The sequence below is a fragment of the Theropithecus gelada genome, chromosome 9, assembly GCF_003255815.1.
Source record: "Theropithecus gelada isolate Dixy chromosome 9, Tgel_1.0, whole genome shotgun sequence".
Classification (NCBI taxonomy): domain Eukaryota; kingdom Metazoa; phylum Chordata; class Mammalia; order Primates; family Cercopithecidae; genus Theropithecus; species Theropithecus gelada.
The window spans coordinates 103,588,598-103,616,512 of record NC_037677.1 but is presented as its reverse complement, the minus strand read 5'-3'; the positions used below and the strand labels follow the sequence as shown (position 1 = coordinate 103,616,512).

At 42.7% G+C, this 27,915-nt stretch overlaps 1 protein-coding gene across 5 annotated transcripts in view; it reads left to right on the top strand.

The window, feature by feature from the left end:
- The window catches only part of SORCS1 (sortilin related VPS10 domain containing receptor 1), a 590,775-nt gene that overhangs the window by 197,681 nt on the left and 365,179 nt on the right, over positions 1 to 27,915 (top strand). For all 5 annotated transcript variants that reach the window (XM_025396369.1, XM_025396367.1, XM_025396364.1 and 2 more), the window contains exon 2: positions 8,400 to 8,467. In XM_025396369.1, the coding sequence (XP_025252154.1) occupies positions 8,400 to 8,467 (68 nt within the window). The remainder of the gene's footprint in view (positions 1 to 8,399; positions 8,468 to 27,915) is intronic.

Sequence of the window (27,915 nt, the reverse complement as noted above, 5' to 3'; positions counted from 1 at the left end):
CCATCCTGGCTAACACGGTGAAACGACGTCTCTACTAAAAATACAAAAAAATAGCCAGCTGTGGTGGCAGGCGACTGTAGTCCCAGTTACTCGGGATGCGAGTCAGAACGGCATGAACTTGGGAGGCGGAGCTTGCAGTGAGCTGAGATCGTGCCACTGCACTCCAGCCTGGGCGACAGAGCAAGACTCCGTTTCAAAAAAAAAAAAAAAAAAAAAAAACATGCAAAAAATTAGCCAGGCATGGTGGCGGGCACCTGTAGTCCCAGCTACTCAGGAGGCTGAGGCAGGAGAATGGCGTGAACCCGGGAGGCAGAGGTTGCAGTGAGCCGAGATCACGCCACTGCACTCCAGCCTGGGTGACAGGGTGAGACTCCATCTCAAAAAAATAAAATAAAATAAAATAAAATAAAATAAAATAAAATAAAATAATATAGCCAGGCATAGTGGTGTGTGCCTGTAGTGCCATCTACCCAGGAAACTGAGGCAGGAGGATCACTTGAGCTCAGGAGTTCAAGGCTGCAGTGAGCTATGACTGCATCACTGCACTGTAGCCTGGGTGACAGAGTAAGACCTTGCCTGTAAAAAAATAAATTAATTAAAAATCAAAATCTGGTCATCTTCTGGTTCCGAAGCCTTTTCTGTTTTGAGCAGAGCACACTACCAGCCTAATATTTAAGGTCCTCCACAATAGTGCCAAAGCCTATCTCTGTATTCTGATATTGTGTGGGTCCTTACTCATACTCTAAACTTTAGGTAAACCAGAAGACTTGACCTTTTCTTAATGCTTTCTGAGCTTTCTCCCTCAGTTCCTTTCCTTACAGTACCCTTTGTATACCTCTCATCTTCATCAGAATCACACTCATCTGGGATTTGTCTTAAACGCATCCTTTTCTAAGAATCGTCTCCTGATTATACCTCTCTTACTTGCTCCTTGAAAGATAGAAATAGTTGGCCGGGCGCGGTGGCTCACGCCTGTAATCCCAGCACTTTGGGAAGCTGAGGCGGGTGGATCACAAGGTCAGGAGATCGAGACCATCCTGGCTAACACGGTGAAACCCCGTCTCTACTAAAAATACAAAAAAATTAGCCAGGCGTCATGGCAGGTGACTGCAGTCCCAGCTAGTCAGAAGGCTGAGGCAGGAGAATGGTGTGAACCTAGGAGGCGGAGTTTGCAGTGAGCCAAGATAGCACCACTGCACTCCAACCTGGGCGACAGAGCAAGACTCCGCCTCGAAAAGAAAAGAAAAGAAAAGAAAAGAAACACTTTCCTCCTGCTTCACATCTTTTCTCCTCATATTTTTTAAGTATCTGTGTACAGGTCTGCCTCTCCACCACAAGACTGAGCTTTTAGAGACTCATATCAAATATCATTCTTTTCTTTGTATCCTCACAACATGTATTTAAAAATTATTGCCTTTTAATACAGCTTAATAAATGTTTATTAAATTAAATCTGCAGAATTTTGGAGCTGAAAGTTCTTCTAAAGAAAGCTCTTATTTTCTGAGAATTATAGAGGTTCTTATTCTTGGATGTATGACCCCTCTCCCCAGGATTCAAGAGATTAGTAATATTATTAAAGTTGTATTTATTGTTTTATGCACATAAATTGTATCAGATAATATTCTTAAAGGATTCTTGGATCCCCATAAGAATGAGAACCTCTGTTTAAGTTGGAAAGTCAAATAAATGCTTAATGAGCCAAAGATGCACAATCTGGAACATGCATATCTTAAGGAAAACTAGTGTGAGTTGGCTTCTTTTCCCTATAATTGGAGTGCAAAGAAAACAATCAAAAACAAATCTCTGGCCATTGAACACTCCCCTCTTATTTTATCCAACTCTTTGATTCTCATGAAAGATTACTGCAGATCTCTTCAGGCTCCTTATTATTCTCTTCCCCCATATTTGCTTTCATCAGGATCTGTAAATACATCTAAACAAATGGTCTCTAGCAAGCTGCTGAAATAAGCAGAGAGGTGGCTATCTGAGCTTGGACCATGAAAAAACACTAAGGCCTACTGGAAGATGGTGGGGACAGGACAAAGGTAGCCAGCATCAGCACTGCCCAACCTGCTGGCGTCTTCAATATGGTTGTTCCCTTGCTCACCCAAGCCAGACTATGGCCCACCCCAGGCAAGAGCAATTATGACCATTAGTATAGCTAAGCACTGTCGAGTCTTCCCATGTGTTACAAGAAGCACCTGCCCATGCCATCCCTGAATCACCAGTGGTTGAGAGGAATACAAAATAAATAGTGTTGTTTTATAGACTAGGACCTAGTCGTCGTCTACATTATTCAGGATTTGGAAATAGAGACCATAAGGAATGAAAGAAATTTTAGGATCTTGTGCCCTAATCCTAAGCCCATACTTTTGTTTCTTTTGAGATTCGATACTGCTTTCACAGTTGGATATAGAGGAAAACAGGAATGCAAATTATTATTAATTGAAGAGTGAAGAGATATGTCCCCTTTTTCTTTTTCTTTTTCTTCCTCTTCTCTTCTTTTTTCTTTTTCCTTTTTCTTTTCTTTTCCTTTCTTTGTTTTTTTTTGAGATGGTGTTTTGCTCGTTACCCAGGCTGGAGTGCAATTTCGTGATCTTGGCTCACCGGAACCTCCACCTCCTGGGTTCAAGCAATTCTCCTGCCTCAGCCTCCCAAGTAGCTGGGATTACAGGCATGTGCCACCACACCCAGCTAATTTTGTATTTTTAGCAGAGATGGGGTTTCTCCATGTTGGTCAGGCTTGTCTCCAACTCCCGACCTCAGGTGATCCTCCCACCTCGGCCTCCCAAAGTGCTGGGATTATAGGCATGAGCCACTGAGCCCAGCCCTGGTATGTCCCCATTTTCTAAGATGTCCTTGAGGTGAGCAGTAGCCAGGTGAAGTATCCTTACAAATCCACTGACACCCCCCCAACTTCCTGATGCAGAGAAGGTGAACCCCACAATTGGGGCTTAGCCTGGGAGGGTTCTTCACTTCACTCAGGAAAGAATTCAAGAGTGAGCTGATGGTAGAAGAAAGCAGGTTTATTAAGTGGCAATGTATAGCAGAGTGGCTACTCCTTCCAGAGCGGGAGTAACCCACAGGCAGTGTGCCCAGAGTAGCAGCGTATGGGCTGTTGGCTAGCAATATTTATAACCACTTTTAATTACATGCAAATTAGGGGGTGGGCTATTCACAAATCTCTAGGAAAGGAGTGGTAACTTCCAGGTGTTGCTATGGAATTTCTCAACTGTCATGGCACTGGTGGGAGTGTCTCACCCTGAGGAGCAGCGAGGGCAACTAGAGATTGCCTTTGGTGCCATCTGCTAGTTCTGCAGGTTTCTTCATTTCACCCTGCCGAGACCAGGAAATAAGTTCCTCCAGTCTCCTGCCTCACTTCCATCCCACTTTCTGTGGGGTGAATTCTTTAGTAAATAAAAGGAGGAAGATACTATGTTTTTGTTTTTAAGAAAAGAAATGGAAAATTCCTATGCTTCTATTTAGAAAAGCATAGAAAAATTTTGGTTCTCTACAATCTACTACTTAGTTAATGCACAAGTTTTCAAAAGTTGCTGTGTGTAGAACCAGATTACCAGGAAGGTGTTCTCAGGTTCCTTAAATGTTTGGGGTTTCATTTCTAAATTATATGTGATGTTAATAATAAAAACCATGCTGTCGTAGTCAAAGGTGTTACATGACTGATAATTGGCATGGTAGAGATGGCCTGTCTTATGCTCCTGGCAGGTTAATTCATTTCAGTGCATACCTGTAAATAAGCTTGCCCTACCGTTTTGATATAACAGAATATTTTTCACTGACTTTTGGTAATTTACAGTAGAACAGTCTTATTAGTCATCCACATACCAGCATCTGTTTGTGAATGTTTTTGTTCTGTAACCCAGTGCAGAAAGAGGTTGGGGCCAGAAGGGAGGAATGAATTGACATTTTCCTCTCACAGAGTCCTTTGTGAGAGGAAAGTCCTTTGTGATGGTTTCTCAACTCCTCGTCCAGAGGGAGTGAGGGCTAGACTTGATGGAATTATTCAGTAGGAGCTTTGTAAGGGCCTGATCAAAGGGTCACTAATCGTTTGGGAGCCCAGGTTATGAAAATGTGGCTCAGTGCTGTGGGAGAAGCCCTTGCTCACTCCCTTGGACCCTCTCCCATTCCTGCACAGAACCTGACCTGTTACTGTTTCTGGCACCCTTCTACACTCCAAGGAATGGGTGATTTGAGAACAGTAGCTTGGTGAGTGGGCACCGGCATCCTCTATGTACCAACCGGGTGCGATGGCTCACGCCTGTAATCCCAGCACTTTGGGAGGCCGAGGCAGGTGGATCACGAGGTCAGGAGATCGAGACCATTCTGGCCAACATGGTGAAACCTGTCTCTACTAAAAGTACAAAAATTAGCTGGCTGTGGTGGTGCGTGCCTGTAGTCCCAGCTACTCAGGAGGCTGAGGCAGGAGAATCGCTTGAACCCAGGAGGCAGAGCTTGCAGTGAGCCGAGATTGCGCCACTGCACTCTAGCCTGGTGACAGAGCGAGACTCCATCTAAAAAAAAAAAAAAAAAAAAAGAAAAAAAAAAGAAGAAAAAACGTATGGACCAAGTGAAGTTCCTCCCAAAAGTTTTGTAAGCGATAGATGTGGCAAGAAGGAATCACGCAGTGGAAGATGAAGTGCAGATGTCATATGGTGACAGCAAGTCCTAGACTGGCGAGGGGCATACTTGAAACATGTTACTGTGGAAAGTCCCAGAAATAATTGGATGCTGAGGTCCTGGTACGGCACAGGTGGAGGTTATCAAGTCTTAGATAATTTGGGTTATAGCTATTTAAAGATAATATCCTAAGATTTAGAGAGGAACCTTAAAAAGCTAGTACCATATGGTGACCACTTGAATCGGGGATGTTTTAACACTATATAATGAAAATAAGATACAGAAATAAATGGGATGCTGATGGATATGCCACTTTGTGTGGGGGTATATGTGTTCATATGCATTTTGAGATGTATATGTGTTCATCAAAATAGCCTTGCTTTTTGATTGAAGTTATAATTGAATGCTATACACTTAGAGTTTTTCTATACATGAAGATTGTGTGCTGAATGAATAAAAATAAATTATGTGTATATTATTTAAGCACATACAACGTTTCACTTAATTAAAAACTTCCACTGAAAGCTGGATGCAGTGTCCTGCACCTCACTCCCAGCTACTAGGGAGGTTAAAGCGGGAGGATCCCTTAAGCCCAGTAGTTGAGACCAGCCTGAGCAATAGAGCAGGACTCCCATCTCCAAACAAAAATGAAAGCAAACAAAACAGCTCCATTGTGTTCCATTCTGAGTTTGAAAAATACACAAAAACAACAGAGAATAAGACCAGAGTAGCAAGGCAATTGCATTTTTTGACATTTTCTCATTTAAATGTAGTGGTTTTGGCTCTGGTTCCCTTAACAGAAACTGCTTTGTTAAATAGTATTGCCATAACAGAAAAGCAAACAAACAAACAACAAAACATACCTAACATAAGGATGCATCATTGTTCAGGAATAAGATGGTAAATAATGCAGAGAGGCAGTAAAGGGAAAAAAGAAAAAGAAATCTCAAATAATCGATTGAAAACATAACTAAAGGTTAGCAGTTCTCCCTTCTTTCTTGCTCTCGTTATGAAAACAGAAAGATTAAATAGATTGATTCAAGCAGATATGCTTTCAAATGCCATAAAGGACTCCTCTTCTGGTGCTGTATTGATAAACTGCCTGAGTGTATCACTGGCATTTCAGTTTTACTAGCCCTGCAAGAAGAGGCAGGGAGCGGTTTCTACCTCCCTGCCTGCCTGCCCTGGGATTGCTTAAACAATTTCTGTGTGTGCTTGTGCGAGTGGCTCCACACCATTACATGCTGGGTTAAAGGGTTCCTTCTCCGGGGCGCCTTTGAATTCCCACATCACATGAATGGGAGACACAGCCTGTGACCAGCTGAACTTCATTATTTAGTTTACTGCGGTATTGTATCAGGAGAGCAACTACCTAGAAATGCTTTATGCCCACACCCCTATTTTCTTGGTGGGGGATTTATAGGCTTATTCGGCAAAATTGTACTGAGGTGGAGTAGCAACATCATTCTGTGTCTTCAAACAAACAGCCACCCTGCTGCCACTGATCAGTGTTCCTGGGATGGCAGTGATTGAAATTTAGCACTGAGCGCGACTTAATTGGCACATGGATCTGTTAAGCATATGCCCCCACCACAGGCATGCCATCTGATGTGCCCATAGGGTGTCCCGCATCTCACACATGCTCACGTTTTGCTAAAGAAGCAAGTTTTGAACAGGACCTGGAAGGAAGGAAGCTGTGCTGTAGTTTAGGAGAGGGGTGGCCTTAGATGACAGGTACTCAGGGATCTCTGCCTGTTTTTAAATTATTGTAATTTTTTTTTCCCCTTGAACTCAGAACAAACCTAAGGTCAGGGAGTTCCAGTTTGCTTGCTGTGAAATTTAAAAAGTTAAGAATGTGTTCACTGATGCTTGTGGCTTCAGTAAATCAAACGCTGTGCTAGTAGAGTGGAACTTGGATTCAGCATTCCTCAGCAGCTTGCAGGCCCGGAATTTAAGGTTGGAATGTTCTCTGCTCACTGTGGCTAGAACTGATCCCTTGGCCTTCAGAGAAGAATTCAGGAAATCAATGTCAACATGTTTCTGCTGAGTTGGAAACAGCTGGGCTGAGCCAAATGTTCTAGGTTATGAGTACCAGGAGGAAAATACGAACTTCAACAGAAAACTGAGCAAACCCATAATGTTTTTCCCTCACGTAAGAAAGAGCAAGTAAAGTGGAGAAATCAGTGGTTAGGAACACACACTGCTCTGTGGAATCTTCTCAAGTGTCCTTGGGCTCGTGTATTTCAAGTAACCAAGTGGACTGTGTTCATTGCTGCAGACACCAAGAGAAGCTGTCTTCTGGAGCAGCTGTGATGGGAAGAGTTTTGGTGTGACTGAGAAGGGGTATATAGCTCTTCATCAACTTCCCTTTTCTTTCATGAGCGCTTCTGTCCTAACCGGATCATGGACTCGTAGACTGAATCTGTTTTTCTTTGTGTTCTCTTCTGGCATCAGACAAAATCCTGGGCTCCTAATAAACGTTTAATATATGTTTGTTGAATTCTGAAAGAATGAAATGGTTTAGGTTCCTCTGGGAAAGTTGAAAATAGTGCTGCTTTCGATTTCAGAGGAGGATTTGCTGTGAAGCGAATATAGCTTAAATTTAGCCTTCTGCAATTCTACGGCTTCTTTCCTGAGACCTGTTCCTAATTTTTGATTTTATCTGTTTCTTATGGAACCCTCAGTACACAGTAATCATCTGGACCCCATGAAATAGATTTGCTCCTGTTAAAATGCTGTTGTTTAGCCCTGCCAATGTGGCTTCTATTTTATGGCTTTCCTAGAAATTGGAAGTCAGAAGAAAGTTAAAACCAAGCTCACACAGGGCAAAGGGAAGGAACTAACATTTAAGAATCCCATGCTAGGCCAGGCGCAGTGGTTCATGCCTGTAATCCCAGCACTTTGGGAGGCCAAGGCTAGCGGATCACCTGAGGTCAGGTGTTCGAGACCAGCCAGACCAACGTGGCGAAACCCGATCTCTAAAAATGCAAAAAATTAGCCAGGCATGGTGGCGGGTTCCTGTAATCCCAGCTACTTGGGCAGCTGAGGCAGGAAAATTGCTTGGACCAGGGAGGCGGAGGTTGCAGTGGGCCGAGATTGTGCCATTGCACTCCAACATGGGCGATATGAGCGAAAATCCATCTCAAAAAAAAAAAATAAAAAACAACAAAAAAGACAAACCACCATGCTAATTGATATGTAATTTGTATTTATTTCCTAGTTTAACTTCAAACAGCAATTCTTTTTGGGAGATAGCATTACTCTTCATCCCCCTTAATAAATGGGCATACTGACTTTCAAAGAATTCTTTGCTCTCTCCCAAAAAGATGATAGCTGGGCACATTGAGGTTATCCAGCTACCTCAATGCCCAGCTACTAGGGCTGGAAACTAATCAATCATTGACCTTCCTTTCTCCCAGGCATCTGCTCAGTGAGTACCTGAAGTGTGTTCATATTTGGCAGTTCTGCCAGCCTTCCCTAAAAGCATTAAACCCACTAGGGAAAGAAATGCCTGGAGGAGCAGTTAACCCTTGCTGCAGGGTGACAGGGAGAAAGGTGGGGAGAGGATAGGCCTGAGCAGTTCAGTGGAAAGGCAGAAAGGCACGCCAACCCTTTCCCAGTCAGTGCGGCAAATGCTGTAACAATTCATTCAATTATGCTAAGCGCCTATTAAAGGAATCCTAAGCCCTCCCTTGGGCCATTTCAGTTCTAAGAGATTGTAATTGTTTGAGACTAACCATGATGTCTTCTTTTGCCTTCAGGTGATTCTCATTTTGACAAAGCTCTATGACTATAACCTGGGGAGCATCACCGAGAGCTCACTTTGGAGGTATGTAGATAAATGGAGCTAATAATTACCTTGTTATTTAAGCATGATGCCTGCTACTGCTGTCCCACTCACTTTTTCCTGGCAGGATGGTTCCTGGTAATGTGTACTCCTTGCTTTCTCTCTTTAGTGATGCGCTGGGGTTTATCTCCAGGCAGGCCAGAGCTTTACCTTCTTTATAGATCCCTTCTTTTAGTCAGTCAGATTCTTTTGCTAACCTGAACAATGGGTTGTGTTTATGCACCGTCTCCCTGACCTTTAAGTTTATTGGATCAGAAGTGAGAGTGGAAGTCTCTTTGCAGAAGGACTCAGCACAGCCTCTTGGTCTGTAGAATGAGGCTCTCTACCAGGGAAACTTTTTTAAATTTTTTTGAGGAGTTTTGCTCTTGTTGCCCAGGCTGGAGTTCAATGGCACGGTCTCGGCTCAGCGCAATCTCTACCTTCCGGGTTCAAGCGATTCTCCTGTCTCAGCCTCCTGAGTAGTTGGGATTACAGGCATGCACCACCCCACCTGGCTAATTTTTTCTATTTTTGGTAAAGACTGGGTTTCTCCATGTTGGTCAGGCTGCTCTTGAACTTCTGACCTCAGGTGATCTGCCAGCCTCGGCCTCCCAAAGTGCTGGGATTACAGGCATGAGCCGCTGTGCCCAGCCCAGAGCAACATTCTTTTACTAACTTCCCTTCCAAGACGGTCCTGCAGCTCACCAGCAGCACAGGCATATGTACCCACACTCATGCACACCCTTATCCTTAGGATACACACTGTATTACTTCACACATGTAGAGTGTGGAAATGATACAGGATTTTTTCAGTGCCTCTTTGCCAGCCAGAGACCTCTGCAGCCGGCAGTGCCTCTGCTTGAGTTTTGCTTGTGCCCACAGGGCTTGCTCTGCCCACTTGGCCCATCAGGCTGCACTCAGCTCATACAACTGGTCTATATCTCATGCCCGCCAAGGGCAAGCCAGGCGCGCCAGCTGCTGTGGTGGGGTGGGCAGCTCCAGGCACTGGCTCTGTGCAAGGCTGTGGCTGGACCACGTGTATAGCAAGGGGCTTCTGCCTTGGGCGCTGGTGTCTGGATGAGGGGAATGCGGTGGCGCCCTAAAAACTCGGAGACACCAGCAATCACGGAACTCCAAAGGGGGTGTTACAACATGGCACACAGCCCTGGCTTGGGGAGCTGAGGTCTGGGTCCCCAGAAGGGTCACAGCTCTTCTCTCCTTCTCACCAGCCACAGTGCAGCAAATGGGTTGGGGGTGGTTTTCAGCTCATTCGTGTTACGGCTTGTTCAGTCCTACTGCTCTGCTCTAGCCCATGGCTCCTAGGCTGGCCCGGCCCCACTGCTACTCCCTGTTGTGTGGGGCAGCTGCCTGGCACCAACAGAGGACAGGAAGGCTACAGTGTTACAACTCCTTTCTCACTCGCTGTTTGGTGGGTCCCAGGTTCGTGTCCTGCATCCAAGAAGAATGAGGTTATACGGACAACCGGAGAGTGATGCAGGCAGAGAAGAGTTTTATTGAGTGATGGAACAGCTCCCAGTGGAGAGGAGGCCCAAAGCGTGTAGTACCTACTGGAAGGCGGGTAGTCCCAACGTGTGGCTGAGGCCAGGGTTTTTATAGGCTCAAAATGGGGGAGGTACAAGCCGTAGGTAGAAAGAAAAAAACATATTGGGTCTTGGAGGAGTTTCCCAACCATGATTTTGAACCCTTGGTAGCCCAACTGCCCAGTCATGCTGGTATTCAAGGAGCTCCTCTATGCTAAGGGATTTGTACCTATTCATTTGAAAAATTATTGTGATAGTGGTAGAAGGCAGACAGATTCCTAGGCAGATAGGGGGAAGCACCCAGTGAAACCCAACCTTCAAGCCACAAGACAGCCTGAAGCCTGAAAACCAAGCTGCCACTTCTGGGTATAGTTCCAATTACAGGGATGTAACTGAAAGTGTGGGAAGTTTGGTAGGGGCCTTAATAAAAAGTGTAATTTTTTAGTGCTTTAAGGAGCCAGCATCTACTATATTGCCTCAATTCTGTAACCCTTCATCAGAATCTCTGTGACTCTGATCAACTTCGTACTTCCCTGATAGATTTCTCTAATGGATCTCCATGTATAAGAGTAAAAGCCAGCATTTTTTTCTGCAGTGTATCTGCCATATAAAACATAGTCTGAATATTAGAAATTTAATAGATAATGCAGTTTTGTCTCACTGGGACAGAGGCTTTCAGCAGTTGTAACTCTCCACCTGCATAGTGGAAAGAGCATGCTTGCGGGACCTGAGGAGCTGGTCATCCCAAACTGTAGAAGCTCAGGTTCAGTGTGCTTTTCTCTCCATGATGGGGCATTGTTACCGACGGCTCAGTCTAGGAAGAATGTCCTTTTTAAACTTAGTGGAAAGGGTTAATTTAAAAAATGGCATCACATTCCATTAGTATCAGGCTTCCCTTCTGAAGGAGCAGTCTACTTGGGTGAAGTCTGGGAAAGTATGGCAAGAATTACCTGCTGGCTTCTGAATCTTAAGATGAATTTCACTGAAGGATGTATACTGTCATGCACTGCATAATGACATTTTAGTCAACGACACCATATACAACAGTGGTCCCATAAAATTATACTGTATTTTTCCTGTACCTCTTTTGTTTAGGTATGTTTAGGTACACAAATACCATGATGTTACAATTGCCCACAGTGTTCAATACAGTAAAATGCTGTATGAATTTGCAGTCTTGGAACAATAGGGTATACCTTACAGCCTAGATATGTAGTACGCTACACCCTCTAGGTTTGTGTGAGTATACTGTATGATGTTCACACGATGAGAAACTCACCTAAGGTCATGTTTCTCAGAATGTATCCACCTCATTAAGTGATACATGACTGTAGATACACATATAGTCAGCATTCTCTCTCTGTGAGTTTTAGATCTGTTAACTCAACCCATCTTGGATCAAAACTGTTGGGGGAGGCCGGGCGCGGTGGCTCACGCCTGTAATCCCAGCACTTTGGGAGGCCGAGACGGGCGGATCACAAGGTCAGGAGATCGAGACCATGGTGAAACCCCGTCTCTACTAAAAATAGAAAAAATTAGCCGGGCACAGTGGCGGGCGCCTGTAGTCCCAGCTACTCGGGAGGCTGAGGCAGGAGAATGGCGTGAACCCGGGAGGCGGAGCTTGCAGTGAGCCGAGATTGCGCCACTGCACTCCAGCCTGGGCGACAGAGCAAGACTCCGTCTCAAAACAAACAAACAAACAAACAACAACAAAAAACAAACAAACAAACAAAACTGTTGGGGTAAAAATTAAAAAACAACACTAGCACTAAAACAAGTAAAAAATACAGCATAACAACTATTTACATAATATTTATATTGTATTTGGTGTTACAAGTAATCTGGGAATGATTTTAAATATACTAGGGAGAAGATCAGTACATCATATGCAAATACTACACCATCTTCTATCAGGAATTTGAGCATCTGTGGATTTTAGTATTCATGGGGGGTTCTGGAAACAATCTCCTCCAGATACAGTGAGATGACCATGTGTATACGCCCACACACTATACCCATAGATACATAATATATTTTTAAAATATACCCCAATAGTCATTTGCCATATGTCATATACTGGTGTGACTACTGCAGGTATGTGATATATTAGAAGCTGATAATTTTATTTATTTTAAATTATTATTATTATTATTTGGGAAAGAGTCTCACCCTGTTACCCAGGCTGGAGTACAGGGGCATGATCACAGCTTACTGCAGCCTCAAACACCCAGATAAAAGCGATCTTCCCACCTCCACCTCCCAAGTAGCTGGGACTACAAGTATTTGCCACTACCCTAGGCTAATTTTTAAAAATTATTTTTATAGAGACAGGGTCCCATTGTGTTACTCAAACTGGTCTTGAGCTCCTGGGTTCAAGTAACTCTCCCACCTCAGCCTCCCAAACTTTCAGGATTACAGGCATGAGCCACCACGCCTGGTCATTTTAGTACTTTAATAGGAATGGCACGTAACTTACTGAAAATATAATTTAGAAAAGAGAGAATAAGGTGGAAAATATGTATAATACTTCATATTATAATATATAATATTTCATATATAAAACCTCAGTAGGACTTTTGAACAGCTCACGGTGCCCATACTCAGAGTTTAGGGAACCTCCGTAGTTACGCTAATACAGAGGAGGAGTGGGACAGGCCTGGGTGGGTAGATGACAGGGGTCAGGAAGAGAAAGCCTTATGGTTCTGAGTTGTCTAGCACATACTTTCTTGAGGGAAACTAGATGGCCTAGCACAAACTGACTTTCTCCTGCACCAGCTCATACTGTTACCAAAACACCAAGGATCCAGTCTCAGCCCTGCTGCTCACTGCACAGAAAGCCAATCACCGAGACAACGATTATTGCCAAGGAAGAAGGCTTTAATCAGGTGCTGGAGCTGAGGAGATGGGCGATCAGTCTCAAATCCATCTCCCTGACTCACTAAACTTAGGGGTTTAATATAGTGGGATAGAAATGTAACAGTGTGTTGGAACTCAGGAACTAGGGAAGGGTAAGGAAACGAAATGAGGGGCCTGGCATTTCATTGTCTGAATGCGATGAGCTGGTGAGTTTTAGTTCTTTGATACTTTTTGAGAGGCTTCCAGGGCCTTTCCTGAGGAAGGAACTCAGATGAAACAAATGTTAAGTTTCAAGCTTTAAGACAGGAAGGGCCAATTCCTATTTTTATCCAAAAGAAATGTGTATGGGACTATTGGGGCGGTTTCAGTACTTTATGTTCAGAAAACCTGCCTATGCCAAAAATTGGGGACTATGACCTCAGGCAAGTCTTAGACATCTCCAAGGTACCCATGGCTCTGAGTACAGGAGTTAGCATATAAGCTAGTACTCAGTAACTCTGTTTTTAAACAGAGCAGTGAACACAACAAACTGAATGGTCATCCAAATATTATTTTATTATATTGTATTTTTTTTCTTTTATTTATTCAACAGTGTTGTATTGATTAACTCCTTTATGCCTTGGAATGATCTGGTCCAGCAAGGGGAAGGTATGTGTGTGCTAGATCAATAGCAGATAGGCTCTGTCTTCCGGGTGTTCCTTTTTAGAGAGGGACAAAGATCTGTGGACAGTCAAGGTGAGAGGAAAATACACTTGCATGTATTCCTCCTTATGTAATTGTATAGAATAAGTTATTGAAGCAGCCGCCCAGAAATGCCAGATCCCAGAATAAGATAGATATAATGTAAATAGACAGACTCTCACACAACCGTAAGTGTAATAAGAATATGAGATAAGTGTTGCTTCTTTACTTTGCTCATGTGGATATTTTCTCTTATTAACTCATCTTTGAGTCCTTGAACCCAGCACCTTGCTGGTTTAGTGATAATGACGATAATGGTAATAATGACAATACTGAAAACTTTTATTGGGTATTCACTATGTGTCAGACATGATGCTGAGTGTTAGACATGTGTTATTACATCCTCTTAATTCATTTTTATGGTGTGCCCAAGGTCACACAACTAGGAAATAGTAGCCTACAGACTTACAGACATGTTACTGAACTCCATCCGTTCATTGCTTCTCTGTCTTCCAGAGCTCTGCCTTCTGGTGGATCTTTCTACACCCAAACCAATCAACAGAGAATTTTATAGAAATATATGTGTATATTATTATATATTATCTATATATGTGTTGTGTATACACACACACACACAGACACACACACACACACACACACAAACACTATATACAGAGCGAATAGGGTTTTCTATGTGCTGTAACATTCTGAGCAGCAGTTGCCTTACTCCTGAAAATACTGGGCGACAGACAAATGGCTTCTTGTCCAACAAATAGATGCATGCAGTTTTCAATTGAGCCCTTATTCTTTACAAGTTTTAGCAGCTAAAGAGTCAGAAAGGGGCAACTGGCAAATGCTCTTGAGGTGGTAGGGTAGGCAAGAGGCCAAGAGGCTGTTGACCTTACAGTGATGTCCTAGGGCTGTAAGCCTTGCTGGATATTAACAAACCAGGGAAGACAGAGCGAGACATCACTGTACCAAATTAATGAGCTTTTGCTCCCAGTTGGTCTTGTCATTGATTACACCTTAATCTTGGAGCAAGTTGGTGATTTCTGTTTCATTTTGTGTTGTTCTTCACTCGGGGAGTCAAACCGAGAGGAAGAGGGGATGATTTGATGCCGAACAATTAACTGCACCTTAAAATTGTCTTCACTTTATAGTGGATTAAGCTTTGCGAATTGGAGAGCGTGGTGGTTTTACCATATTGACGCAAGATAAGCTTAAAGGTTGAGAAAAATAAAATGTCAAAATCTTGAATATAGTACTTCTGAGAAGAAATATATTCATCTTTTTTTCCTGTTATACTGGGGCAATCAGCAGTCTGTTGAGAGAGGCTTAGCTTGTGAGAAAGCCCTAGGCCATTCTGGAAGGAGCTGAAAGTCTGCTCTCTTACAGCAGCACACAGCCTGCAGTACCTGTCTGTCTTAGAGTTTGCCTGACATGGCTGACATCTCAAATGCAGTGTCCTATTCTCAGATCCACATGGGACACAAGCAGGCTTCTAACTGGGTCTCCAAAAGTATGCACTTCTCAAACAGCAGAACCTGCTTTTGGAGGAGCACAAAGCAAGTGCAGTTTAAGGACAGAGAATGTGTTAGGCTTTTGATGTGATTCTGTATTGGCAGCCAACCCTGTCCCATTTTCTCAGGAGACACATTTTCTTGGGCATTACACATCGTGATTATCAAGAGAAGTTCCCCAGTAGTGTTTGTGAATAATAGCCTTGAGGCAGAGACTGTGTGGGGATGAGGGCAGCCTGTGCTCTCTGAAGAACTCCTTGGGTTCAGGCTGAAGGGAACTCATCTGTGTGCTGTGAGCCCTCTGCCGGCCCTGTGGGTGAGTCCCAACGCCTCCCTTCTACTCCCACACCACATCCAGGGGAAGAAGAGTGGGTGGCTTGGGTCAGATTGTTAGTCCCTGCTTTGAAGGATGTTTTGCTACCAAATCCAGGTTTCACTCTGCTATAAACACAAGGCTATATGCACATCCTAAAATATTAATAATAATAATAATAATAATATTAAAACCAGAGTGTGATAACTTCCAAGCAAGAGAAGTCTTGATGCCACACAGATTTAATGATGCAACTCACACCTGTGCGTACAAATGTTTAGTACCTCTCCAAGGTCCAAGGGAGCTAGTCAAGCACCCAGGCAGGATCCGGAGGTGTTGTGGATTGTGGCTCTTTGGATTCTCGATTCTTTTGTGTTTTGTAACTCCCATTCCATATTTGTGTCACTTGGAGTTGCTGGTGGTTCCTGAACTTATACAATTAATTTTTTTTTTTTTTTTTTTTTTGAGATGGAGTCTTGCTCTGTCGCCCAGGGTGGAGTGCAGTGGCGCGATCTGAGCTCACTGCAAGCTCTGCCTCCCGGGTTCACGCCATTCTCCTGCTTCAGCCTCCTGAGTAGCTGGGACTACAGGCGCCCACCACCACGCCTGGCTAATATATTTTTTGTATTTTTAGTAGAGACGGGGTTTCACCGTGTTAGCCAGGATGGTCTCAATCTCCTGACCTTATGATCTGCCTGTCTCAGCCTCCCAAAGTGTTGGGATTACAGGCGTAAGCCACTGTGCTCGGCCCACAGTTAATTTTTTTTTTATGTTTTAAAGAAACAGGGTCTTGCTCTGGCACTCAGGCAATGGAACAATCATAGCTCACTGCAGCCACAAGCAATCCTCCAGCCTCAGCCTCCCAAGTAGCTGGTGCTACAGGTACACACCACTGCGCCAGATTAATTTCTAAAATTTTTGTAGAGACGAGGCCTCAATTTGTTGCCCAGATTGGTCTTGGACCCCTGGCTTTAAGCAATCCCCTTAACTCAGCCTCCTAAAGCACTGGGATTACAGGTGTGAGTCACTCCACCCTGCCGACATTTATTTTAGTAAACCTTGTTATTTTTTTTAAAAATCACAAATGTGTGCTCATTACAATGAGCCAGAAAAAAATACAGATATATATATATTTTTAAAAACTGTGAATAGTTTCTTACATACCACCTAGATCGAGTTTTCCTGATATCTGTGATGTTGAGTTATTGTTTTTTTCTCTTCATATCTTTATGACTCAACTAAAAAGTGCCAACAGATATATACATACCGTAGGTCTACTTTTTCATTTGTTTAAGAAAACAGAAGTATAGTATTCACTCGACTATGGCAACCTGATTTATTTCCCTTAACAATGACTCTTGCGTGTTTGTCCAGATGAATGCATTGAAAAAAATGGTCCAGGCTTATAAGCATCCCAGAGTATGCATATTGTACAGTATATTGAATTAAACAACTGCATGCTTAATTAACTTATGTATTGCTTCCTACATGCCAAGAAGTGTTTTCAGTGCTTTCATCCTTTTAACAGCCCCACAAAATAGGCACTGTTTGTAGCTCTAGTTTCTTTTTTTTTTTTTTTTTTTTGAGATGGAGTTTCACTCTCGTGAAGAGTGATGGCATGTTCTCGACTCACTGCAACCTCTCCCTCTCTCTGGTTCAAGCAATTCTCCTGCCTCAGCCTCCTGAGTAGCTGGGATTGCAGGTGCCTGCCACCATACCCAGCTAATCTTTTTGCATTTTTAGTAGATACAGGGTTTCACCCCGTTGGCCAGGCTAGTCTCGAACTCCTCAGGTGATCCGCCCACCTTGGCCTCCCAAAGTGCTGGGATTATAGGCATGAGCCACCACACCCAGCCTGTAGCTCCAGTTTCTAGATGAGAGAAGTAAGACTTAGAAAGATTTAGTAGCATGCTCAATGGTCTGACAGCCAGCTAGTCAGATAGAGCTGACTCCTGAGTATTCTCTGAATGCCTGTGCTACACTGCTTCTCCATTACCTTTCTGATGGATCTTTAGTTCATTTCCTCAAGAGTTGTTATTACACATAGTCCTCTGATAGACATATCTATAAACATATCCTTTTACTTTTGTAATTTTACCTTTATAAAGTACAATAGAATTCTTAAGATGATATTGTTGTATCAAAAATGAATGCATTTATATTGTAAATGATACTCGAGATTACATTCCAAGAAGGCTGCAACAAATCATACATGTGCAAGCAATAATAGTTTGTGGATTTCCCCAGGGTTTCATCAGGACTGGAATTTTCAATACATAACTTTTAAATCAGTCTTTTGGATGAAAATGATGTCTTGATCTCCGTGTATTTTAATGGGTATTTTCCTGACCACAAGTGATAGTGAGCATCTTTTCATATGTGTATTGGTCTGTGGCACTGTGGACCTCTCTTTTTCCCTCACTCCTCCGGCAAAAATAATTGCTTCTTCCTCATTAATCTTGTAGTGAATTATGTATCTTTGATTTACAGTGGTTATCAGATGTATATTTATTTTGTTCAACAAACATCTCTTAGACCTACCTGTATGCCATGCCAAGCAATGTACCAGGTAGTCAGTGGGAATAAGCATATAAATAAATAATTGTTCCTGTGCTACAGAAACCCCAAATCTAGTGAAGAGCAGACTTTCAGTGGATAGTTACAGAAGTGTGCTAAATGCAGGGTAAAATGTATGCATAAGTTATTGTGATGTTTGTCTGTTTCCATACTGTGTTAGTCTGTTCCCATGCTGCTAATAAAGACATACCCGATACTGGGTAATTTATAAAGGAAAGAGGTTTCATTGACTCACAGTTCCACAGTGCTGGGGAGGCCCCACAGTCATAGTGTAAAATGATGGAAGAGCAAAGCCACGCCTTATATGGCAACAGGCAAGAGAGTTTGTGCAGGGGAACTCCCATTTACAAAACCATCAGATCTCGTGAGACTTGCACACTAACACGAAAACAGTACAGAGGAAGACCCGCCCCCATGACTCAGTTACCTCCCACCAAGTCCTTCCGTTGATATGTGGGAATTATGGGAGCTAAAATTCAAGATGAGATTTGGGTAGAGACACGGCCAAGCCATATCTCATACTAACCTGGAATTCCAAAGACTATGACCATGTCTTATTTTCCTTTGGTTCACACCCAAAATAGAACTGGTCTTATTAAGCATCATTAAATGCTTTTTGCTTTGAAGCAGTATGTTATGAAATGATTTAGTGTCACTGAAAGCCAGGCCTACATCATATACTTATTTCTATCCTAAATTTTTAACCTACTGTCTTATGTGTAGGCGATACAGTTCTGAATAATGTGCTACATGACCTCGTGAAATTCCATGACATTGCAGTCAGAGAAGAAGAGCATAACCAGTGCCAAGTGGGAAAAGCCCAGCGATTCAAGTCAGGAATCTGTTATTTCCATAGAACTCTAGGCATTCCTGTTCAGCCCCCTTGATTTTAACAAAATGTTAGAACTCACCACATAAAAGCTGGTTCTACAAGGATCTACATGTATTCGTCCAAAAGATGCTGTAGACCTTCCTGAGATCTGTGAGACTGTCTGTGAGTCTGGTCTCAGCTTGCACCCCTGCTCTCCTTGTTTGCCTCAGTGATTGACACCCTGCTGAGTTCCCCACTTCTCCTTTTAGCAAGTAATAGATGAAATACACAGTAAAGCAACACTGTCCTGAGGTCCTAATAACTTTGCCAATATAAGCTGAGAAAGCAAAGGCAAAAAATTTTACTAGAGAAAACAAGGCAACTGACATTCTGCTATCAAACCTGTTTATATATTTCTGGAAGTATTTGGAATATTAATTCCCATTTTAGTACAATGATATGAACACCACATGGTAAAATTCTACATCTGTGAAGTCCCTTGAGATACAGATCACCACCATCCAGTTACCTTCCACATCCTCACAGTTCCTCAGAAGGCTTTCCTATGTATTCACTGTTCTGGATTATCCTTTTATGTTAAAATTTAAGCTTATTAATAAGTAATCAAACAATGGAAATTAAGTGCTATTTGAGTATAGTGTCCTGTATTGGGCACAAAGAAAGTCAGAAGATCCTCAGAACATAATTTCATACCTTCTAGGAAGACAGAGTCTCTTTATTCCTTCAGCATGACTAGATCCTCCGTATTTTTCCGGTCATAGTCCAAATACCAACTTCTTTTTAAGAAGCCATTCGTATCTATACTGTTAAAAGTAGACTTGGCTGGACATGGTGGCTCACTCCTGTAATCCCAGCATTTTGGGAGGCCAAGGCGAGTGGATCACTTGAGGCCAGGAGTTCGAGACCAGCCTGGCCAACATGATGAAACCTTGTCTCTACTAAAAATTAGCTGGGTGTGGTGGCTGGAGCCTGTAATCCCAGCCACTCGGGAGGTTGAGGCAGGAGAATTGCTTGGACCCTGGAGGCAGAGATTGCAGTAAGCCAAGATCACATCACTGTACGTCAGCCTGAGTGACACAGTGAGACTCCATCTCAAAAAAAAAAAAAAAAAAAGGCTCTTGCTTCTTTCTACCATAGCTCTTTGTTTTTTTCATTCACTACATGTGTCATGATCTAGAATGATTCTATTTATTACTTGTCTATTGTCTGATGCCATCGTTAAAATATAAACTCCCTAAGGGCAGAGACTTTGTCTGTCTTATTTTCGGTGTCCAGGAAATTGCCTAGCACAAAGGTATTCAAGTGAGATTTGGTAAATTAATTGAATATGTAAATACCTACATACATGGACCCATGCTAACTGGTGTAAAGCCAGATATAAATAAGATCAGATTGTTGTCCCTAAGCAATTTACAGTCTGTTGGGGAGACAGATAGATAAATGAGAGATTACATCAGTATGTATGTCAAGTGCCATAGTAGAAGTACCATAGGTTCTCTGGATGGGGAAGGAAGAGCTTCCTGGAGGAGAAGAGACCTGAACTGAATCTCAAAGAAGGAGTAGTAATTAGACTAGTAAGGGAGGCTGATTGTTTAGTGAGTACCTCCCATATTTCAGGCACCTCTAGGTGCTGGCAGCATGGCATATTGAGGAAATTGCACCAAATCACAATACAGTCTGTGTGTGCAATGGGTCAGTTCTTTGCTAAGTATTCTGACATTTATCCCAGAGGAAGTAATGCATCTCGGAAAGGTCTGGGGCAAGTAAAACGGTTGATGAGATGTGAATTTCCCAAAAAAATTTACCTTGGTGTCATGTTGTGGATTCACCTGGCAAAGAACAAAATTGGTGACCATGAACAAAGTAGTCAATGAAGTGAGAAGTAAGAGATGAGAAGGGGCCAACCTTTTCAGAGAGTGAAAAAATGGAGTTCAATATATAGAGGGTAGGGGTGATTTCAATAGATTTTGTAAGGGAAAGATGAACAGGACCAGTTGTTTGATGAGTAAGAAGGTGAAAGAGAGAGACATATCTGCAATGACTTTCTCAGTTTTGTCTTGGACATTACAGAGGATGGTGAGATTATTTTCTAGGAGAAGATGGAGGAAGACAATTTTAGAATGGGAGATGGGGATGAGGTGAAGAGAATATTAATTAATTAATTAATTAATTTTATTTTTTATTTTTTTTGAGATGGAGTCTCGCTCTGTTGCCCAGGCTGGAGTCCAGTGGCATGATCTTGGCTCACTGCAAGCTCCACCTCCTGAGTTCACGCCATTCTCCTGCCTCAGCCTCCCAAGTAGCTGGGACTATAGGCGCCTGCCACCATGTCCGGCTAACTTTTTTGTGTGTTTCTAGTACAGACGGGGTTTCACCGTGTTAGCCAGGATGGTCTCGATCTCCTGACCTCATGATCCGCCCACCTCAGCCTCCCAAAGTGCTGGGATTATAGCATGAGACACCGCGCCCGGCTTATTAATTTACTTTTTAACAGATTGAGGTTGAGGTAGAGTTAGACAACTCAAATGGAAATTTTCAGCTAATTAAAGTATACATGGCCTTGGAGTCCATACAGAAGGACTGATGCGAAGACATATTTGGAAGGCATGAACTTGAGCAGTAGAAGCTGTGTTCATAGGAGCCTAGGGAGAGTGTGCAGAAGAAAATCAGAGAAAAACTGAGAAGATCCCCAGTTCCTAGACAAACAGAAGTCTGAGGAGGAGTTGGAGGAGTTGCTGCTTGAAAGTTGGAAGAAAAATTAGGCAGAGGAACAAGTGAGAAGAACATTAAACATCACAGATAAGTAAGAAAAATATGTGTGAAATAGCCACCAAATTTGTCAATTCGGAAGACATTGGCTCAACAGAAGTGGGGGAGGGAAAGTTGGGTTACAGGGGGCTGAGAAGGTGCATCTATCTATCCTGGTGATGCCTACTGAGCACCTCTGACTAGTGGACGAGCAGTCAGGGAATGGGGACAGGATATGAAGACAGCTCTCTCAAGAAGGAGCTGTGAAGGGAAATAAAAGGAAGAGACGTGAGTTTGCAGAAAGGAGGTGACAGACAAAAGGAACATTTTCCTTTCTTTAAATGAGAACAAACCTGGCCATGTTTGCATTTTCCAGGGAGAAATCAGTGAAAAGAGATTGAAAATATAAAAAAAAATAGTGGAGAATAGAACTGATAGAGAACTGTTAGAGAATTGAGTGGTAGAGAAGGTATGGAATCCAAGGTCAGGTGGAGGAATTATCCAGCCATAGTACATCAGGGAGGGCAAGGGGTGGACCGAGGGGAGCTTTCCTTTTACCAGGCAAGGAGGCCAGGATAGGGACTCCCACAAATCAGCTTTCCTGAGCGATGTGGGTTGGGGGGTGTCCTGCCATTTGGTTGTATGTTGAGTGGGAGATGGACGTGAGATGGGACTTGACATTTTGGAAGAGCCACTGAGAATACAGGAGAGGGACAGCTCAGTGGCTGGCTTGCACTGCACTGAATAATGCTGAGATCCAGATGAGGCTACACTCTGGGGTCAACATGGCTGTGCTTTTGTTCCAGTGAGCCTTGTGTAACACACAAGAAGGCATTTGTTTATGATTCCAGGAGGAAAGACAAGAGGTTGGGGGAGCTGATGGGCTTGAGTGGTAGATAAGAGGTCTCGACTAAATAGAGAAAGAAGAAAGGGAAGCTGGAGGTGGGAGGAAGACAAACAGTGAAACAGTAGGACCTCCGATCTATTCATATTTAAGAGCCTAAAGAACACTTAAAAAAAAATATTACCCAGAGGAGTGTGAATTTTTGTATTATAAAACTTGGAACATATCTTGTCCCCAGGGAACTCCGTGAATGGGAACTGGTCAGAGCAGGTGGAGTTAATCAGAAAAGCCTTTTATAAAAGCTACTCTTAAGAAATCCACTCAACTCTCTAGGAGAAGGAGCTGTTATTTTTCTGCATGTATATGGAACAACTAGATCTACTTGTCAATTCCCCCCACATCCCTGAGTTATTTGTGAGTGACAACCCACCTCCACACCTTTGGGGAACACTAAGAAGCCTTCTCTATGGGAGATTTTCTCCAGGCAGCTCTCTATTCCCAGAACTAAGACTTACAGATTAACCACAACTGGCAGTCCCTGTGATACCATTGTCAACACAGAGCGAGTCGCTCAGATGTGAGATTGAAGTAATACTGATTTGCTAGTCACCATTTTTCACCCTACTACTTACTCTGAAGCCCATTCCAAAATTTCCTTTCCTTTTATATTTAAAAATGTATTTTTTAGAGTTTAGTTTTCTGGAGTCTAAGTTGACTTTACTTTGGCTTCTCCAATCCCTCTCCTACTGGGAGACGCATTCCTTGGTATCGTTCATTTCACTTACTAAAATTCTCAATAAAGGAAGGGTATTGTGTATTCTAGCCATGGTGAACTACTTATAGGTTCTGCCAAGGCAACATGTGCTCTTGGAAGGCCATCCATGTCATGGGTCAGCACGTGGGCTTTGACCTTGGGCTGTCTGGGCAGGAATCCCGGCTCTGTCCATTTACTAGCTCTGAGACTGTGGGAGATTTTTTTTAAGTCTCTCTGCTTCATTTCCTCATCAGAAAAAGTATACTTATCTAATAGGCTTGTGGTGACACTGATGTTGAGTGTGGGTCACCTAATAAACATACATTAATAATACAATAACAGACAAACACAAATCTTGGATTTTGTACCTCTTTGGTCTTTGCTGGAAATGCCTTTCCCCTTCTATTCAATTTGCCTAAAAAATAATTCTGCTAGCCATTTATACTGACATTTTACTATATGCCAGGCATGCCTTCAAGTGCTTTATATGTATTGACTGAAAAAATTCCCAAAATAATTTTATGAGATTGATACTATCGTTACACCCTTTTTGTAGACGTGGAAACTGAGGCAGAGGGTGGTAACCCAAACAGGGTCATTAGGATACTAAGCAGTAAAGAAGAGATCTGAACCCAGTCTAGCTCCAGAGCCCAGGCTTTGAACCCCACGAGGACCATCTTTTGTAGAATCCTTCCCTAGCCATCTCTATCCACACAGAGAATAATTTTTTTATTATTATTTTTTCAGATGGAGTTTTGTTCTTGTCACCCAGGCTGGAGTGCAGTGGAACAATTCAAGCTCACTGCAACCGCCACCTCTCGGGTTCAAGCAATTCTCCTGCTCAGTCTCCCGAGTAGCTGGGATTACAGGCATGTGCCACCACATCCAGCTAATTTTTGTATTTTTAGTTGAGATGGGGTTTCATCATGTTGGCCAGGTTGGTCTTGAACTCCTGACCTCAGGTGATCCGCCTGCCTCAGCCTCCCAAAGTGCTGGGATTACAGACATGAGCCACCATGCCCGACCCACACAGAGAATAAATTACTGCTCATGTGCTCTTTCTGTTGTACATATTTTTCCTTTTGAATGTATTGATTTAAGTTGTAAACACTTTCTATTAATCTCTTACCTTTACCAGGAACATTTTGAAGGACATATGCTACCTTCTTCATTTTTGCATACCCAACACCAAGTACAGACCTTAGTGCATAGTAGTATGTTCAGTAACAAGAAGCAACAGGTTAAATGTAATGAGGAGAGGAGATTTTTACAAACATATATTATCTGTGTCATCTGTGGGTTTAATTCATATAAAGCGTGTCCCATATTATGTAGCACAAGTAATCAATAGTTAACAGAAGATAGTTTACTCAAATGTCATGTTTTGCTCTAATCTATTGTAATTGCACTTGAGGGAGGTGACAGATATTAATCTAATTTCAGCATGTAACTTGACACTGCTATGCTGAATGTCTGTAATGATGCTTCATGAGTGCTGTAGCTAATCTAATGGTAATGCGGAGGTATGTTTTTTCAAATACAAATGTAACGTCTGGCCCATTGAATTCCCAGTTCCAAGGGCTGCACCTTGTGCTGTCTCCCGACAATTCACTTTAGGAAACAGGACACAGGACCCCACTATGGACCTGGCTCAACTTTGAGCGAAGGCCACTAGAGCTATGTGTGACACTGAAGCGAATATCCATGGCTCAGGGGGCACTGTTCTGCATATCGTAGGACAAGGAAGATAAGCGCAGCAGTACTGGAGAACTTTAGAAAAACCTGTTTCTTATTTCAGGTGAAGTTTCCAAAATACAGTACTGCTCATCCATAAATCAGGCTGGGGCGCTTTCAAGTCTTCTCCTCCTTCCAAAGGGAAATGGTGTGCTGAAGAGGTATACCTCAGCACGGCTTTATTTCTTTCTCTTGCTGGGATATATTAGCAAGGTCATCACCTCTGGGTTATTGGCTTCAAACAATCTGTGATTGCAGAGGATTATGACTTCTTAGCTTGCAGAAGCAGGAGATGCAATCAATTCCTGAAAGGCACAGGACTGCGTTTTCTTTCAGAAATGTATATTTATTTCTGCCATCACTTCTGGGGACCAAAACTTTAAAAAGACTTTTGAGCTGCATTGTAACAAACCTGCACGTTATGCACATGTACCCTACAACTTAAAGTATAATAATAATAAATAAATTAAAAAAAAAAAGAATGAATACAAATATAATAAATAAAATTTGCCTTTAAAAAAAAAAAAAAAAGACTTTTGAAAGGAATTTATCTTTGAATGTCCTGCATCATCGCCCCTTTCAAATGAGAACATTGAGTCAGGCCAGTGTGAACTTCGCTTTAACTATCTGAGTTTGAAAGAAATAAGATGACTTCACAAGTTTGTCTTTCCCATCTCCAACCTTCAAACAAATTAATTGGGAAATTTATACTCATTGCATTATTCCAAACATATACCCTTTGAAATAATCAAAGACTTGAATTAGCCATGCCTGCAGGTTGATGAATACGTTCTCTTTGCTGGGGCAAGGAAAATGTGGTCCAGAAATCTTTGGAACTTGATTGGTATTTATTGTGATGTCAGTTTTCTTTCTTATTTTGCCATCATCTGTCAGTTTCCTAGCTCATTTTTCTTAAATTTGGTATTGCCCTTCTCCCAATTAGGAATTTATCACTTCCAACCTCAAAAAAGAGTCAGAATTTACACTATTCTCTTCCTTCTACATTACATGGGACATTTTCTCTTTAGGGTTACAAAAAAACAGTCCCAACAATCTGTCTCTTCAAAACTTAAAAAATTAATGTTACAACATGAAGGCTGTACTTTTGCTAGGCAGCAGGAGGTCCCAGCCTACAGTAACCTCTGCAGTCAGTTTTGCTGACACCAAGTGCTGCACTATTAATAGAGGTCTGGCCTTTGAGTTCTCATTTTGGCAGCTCCCCAGAGGTCAGAGGTTGATGTTCTGATACAGATATGACATAGGAATTTGTGGACTCTGCTAAGAATAACCACTTTGTTTGTTTATTTGAGTAGCTTTACAGAATCTGCAGAACGGCAAGACTGTTAACATAAAATGGGATCGCTGCCTACTTATTATTTGGGCCGTCTAAGCACATGATACAATCGCTCCTCATGTCACCAGGAAGCATGTGGGAAGGAGGAACGAATAGTGAGATCAGCTACTGTCTGGAGTGTAGGACGCAGGGTGCATTTGCAATGGCTGTATCCATGCTGGTCCTGATTAGCTTAGCTTTACTAGCTAGCGGAGTGGCCTGAGGTCCATCAATTTGCCACTTCTGCTCTTGGGAACTAATTCATCCATGTTCCCCATCTCTCCGAACATAAAACTCTACAGGATGTCATCAGACCGAAAATATCTTCAGGCTATTTTTCTTATTAGACTCATTGTAGTAGGGCAAAGATCAAGGTACAGGTATGAAGCTGGTGTGTAATGACAAACATCAACTTGATGTGCTAAGTTCCTGAAATAGGCCTATACACTAGAGCAGATTGGGACTGTGAATTTTGATTCCTTTTCTCTCTACTTCCTGGGCCTGCTTTCTTCATTGATTTGACACTCCCTGCCAGGCCCTACTTTCTATATCCTCTTCTCTTCTGAATTATTTATCCTTGTAAAGAAGATAGAGTTGAGATGGATACTTAACCTGTCCAAGCTAGGGTTAATGATGCACTCTCTGGACCTCATTTTCCTCATCTGGTATATTAGACCATTTCCTTTTTTTTTTTTTTTTTTTTTTTTGACAAGAGACTTGCTCTGTTGCTCAGGCTGGTGTGTAGTGGCTTGATCTTGGCTCACTGCAACCTCTGCCTACCAAGGTCAAGCAATTCTCCTGCCTCAGCCTCTCAAGTAGTGGGGATTACAGGCGCCTGCCACCATGTTCAGCTAATTTTTGTATTTTTAGTAGAGACAGGATTTCACCATGTTGGCCAATCTGGTCATGAACTCCTGACCTCAGGTCATCCGCCCGCCGTGGCCTCCCAAAGTGCTGGGATTACAGGCGTGAGCCACCGTGCCCAGCCTAGGCCATTTTCATACTGCTATGAAGAAATGCCTGAGACTGGGTAATTTATAAAGAAAAATAGGTTTAATGGACTCACAGTTCCACATGGCTGGGGAGGCTTCACAATCATGGCAGAAGGTGAAGGAGGAGCAAAGGCATGTCTTACATGGCAGCAGGCAAGAGAGCACGTGCAAGGGAACTGCCCTTTATAAAAACCATCAGATCTGCCAGGCACGGTGACTCATGCCTGTAATTCTAGCACTTTGGGAGGCCGACGAGGGCAGATCACTTGAGATCAGGAGTTCAAAACCACTCTAGCCAACATGGTGAAACCCTCTCCTACTACTAAAAAAAACAAAAAACAAAAAACAAAAAAAAGTAGCTGAGCATGGTGGTGGGCACCTGTAATTCCCAGCTACTCAGGAGGCTGAGGCAGGAGAATCGCTTGAACCTGGGAGGCGGAGGTTGCAGTGAACTGAGACTGTGTCACTGCATCCAAGCCTGGGCAACAGAGCAAGACTCTATCTCAAAAAAAAAAAAAAAAAAAAAAAATCAGATCTTGTGAGACTTATTCACTGTAATGAGAACAGCAATGGGAAAAACCCACCCCCATGATTCAGTTACCTCCCAATGAGTCCTTCGCATGACACATGGGATTATGGGAGCTACAATTCAAGATGAGATTTGGGTAGGGACACAGCCAAACCATATCATCTGGTAAATGAGGTTATTAGTACTTCCGCATTTTA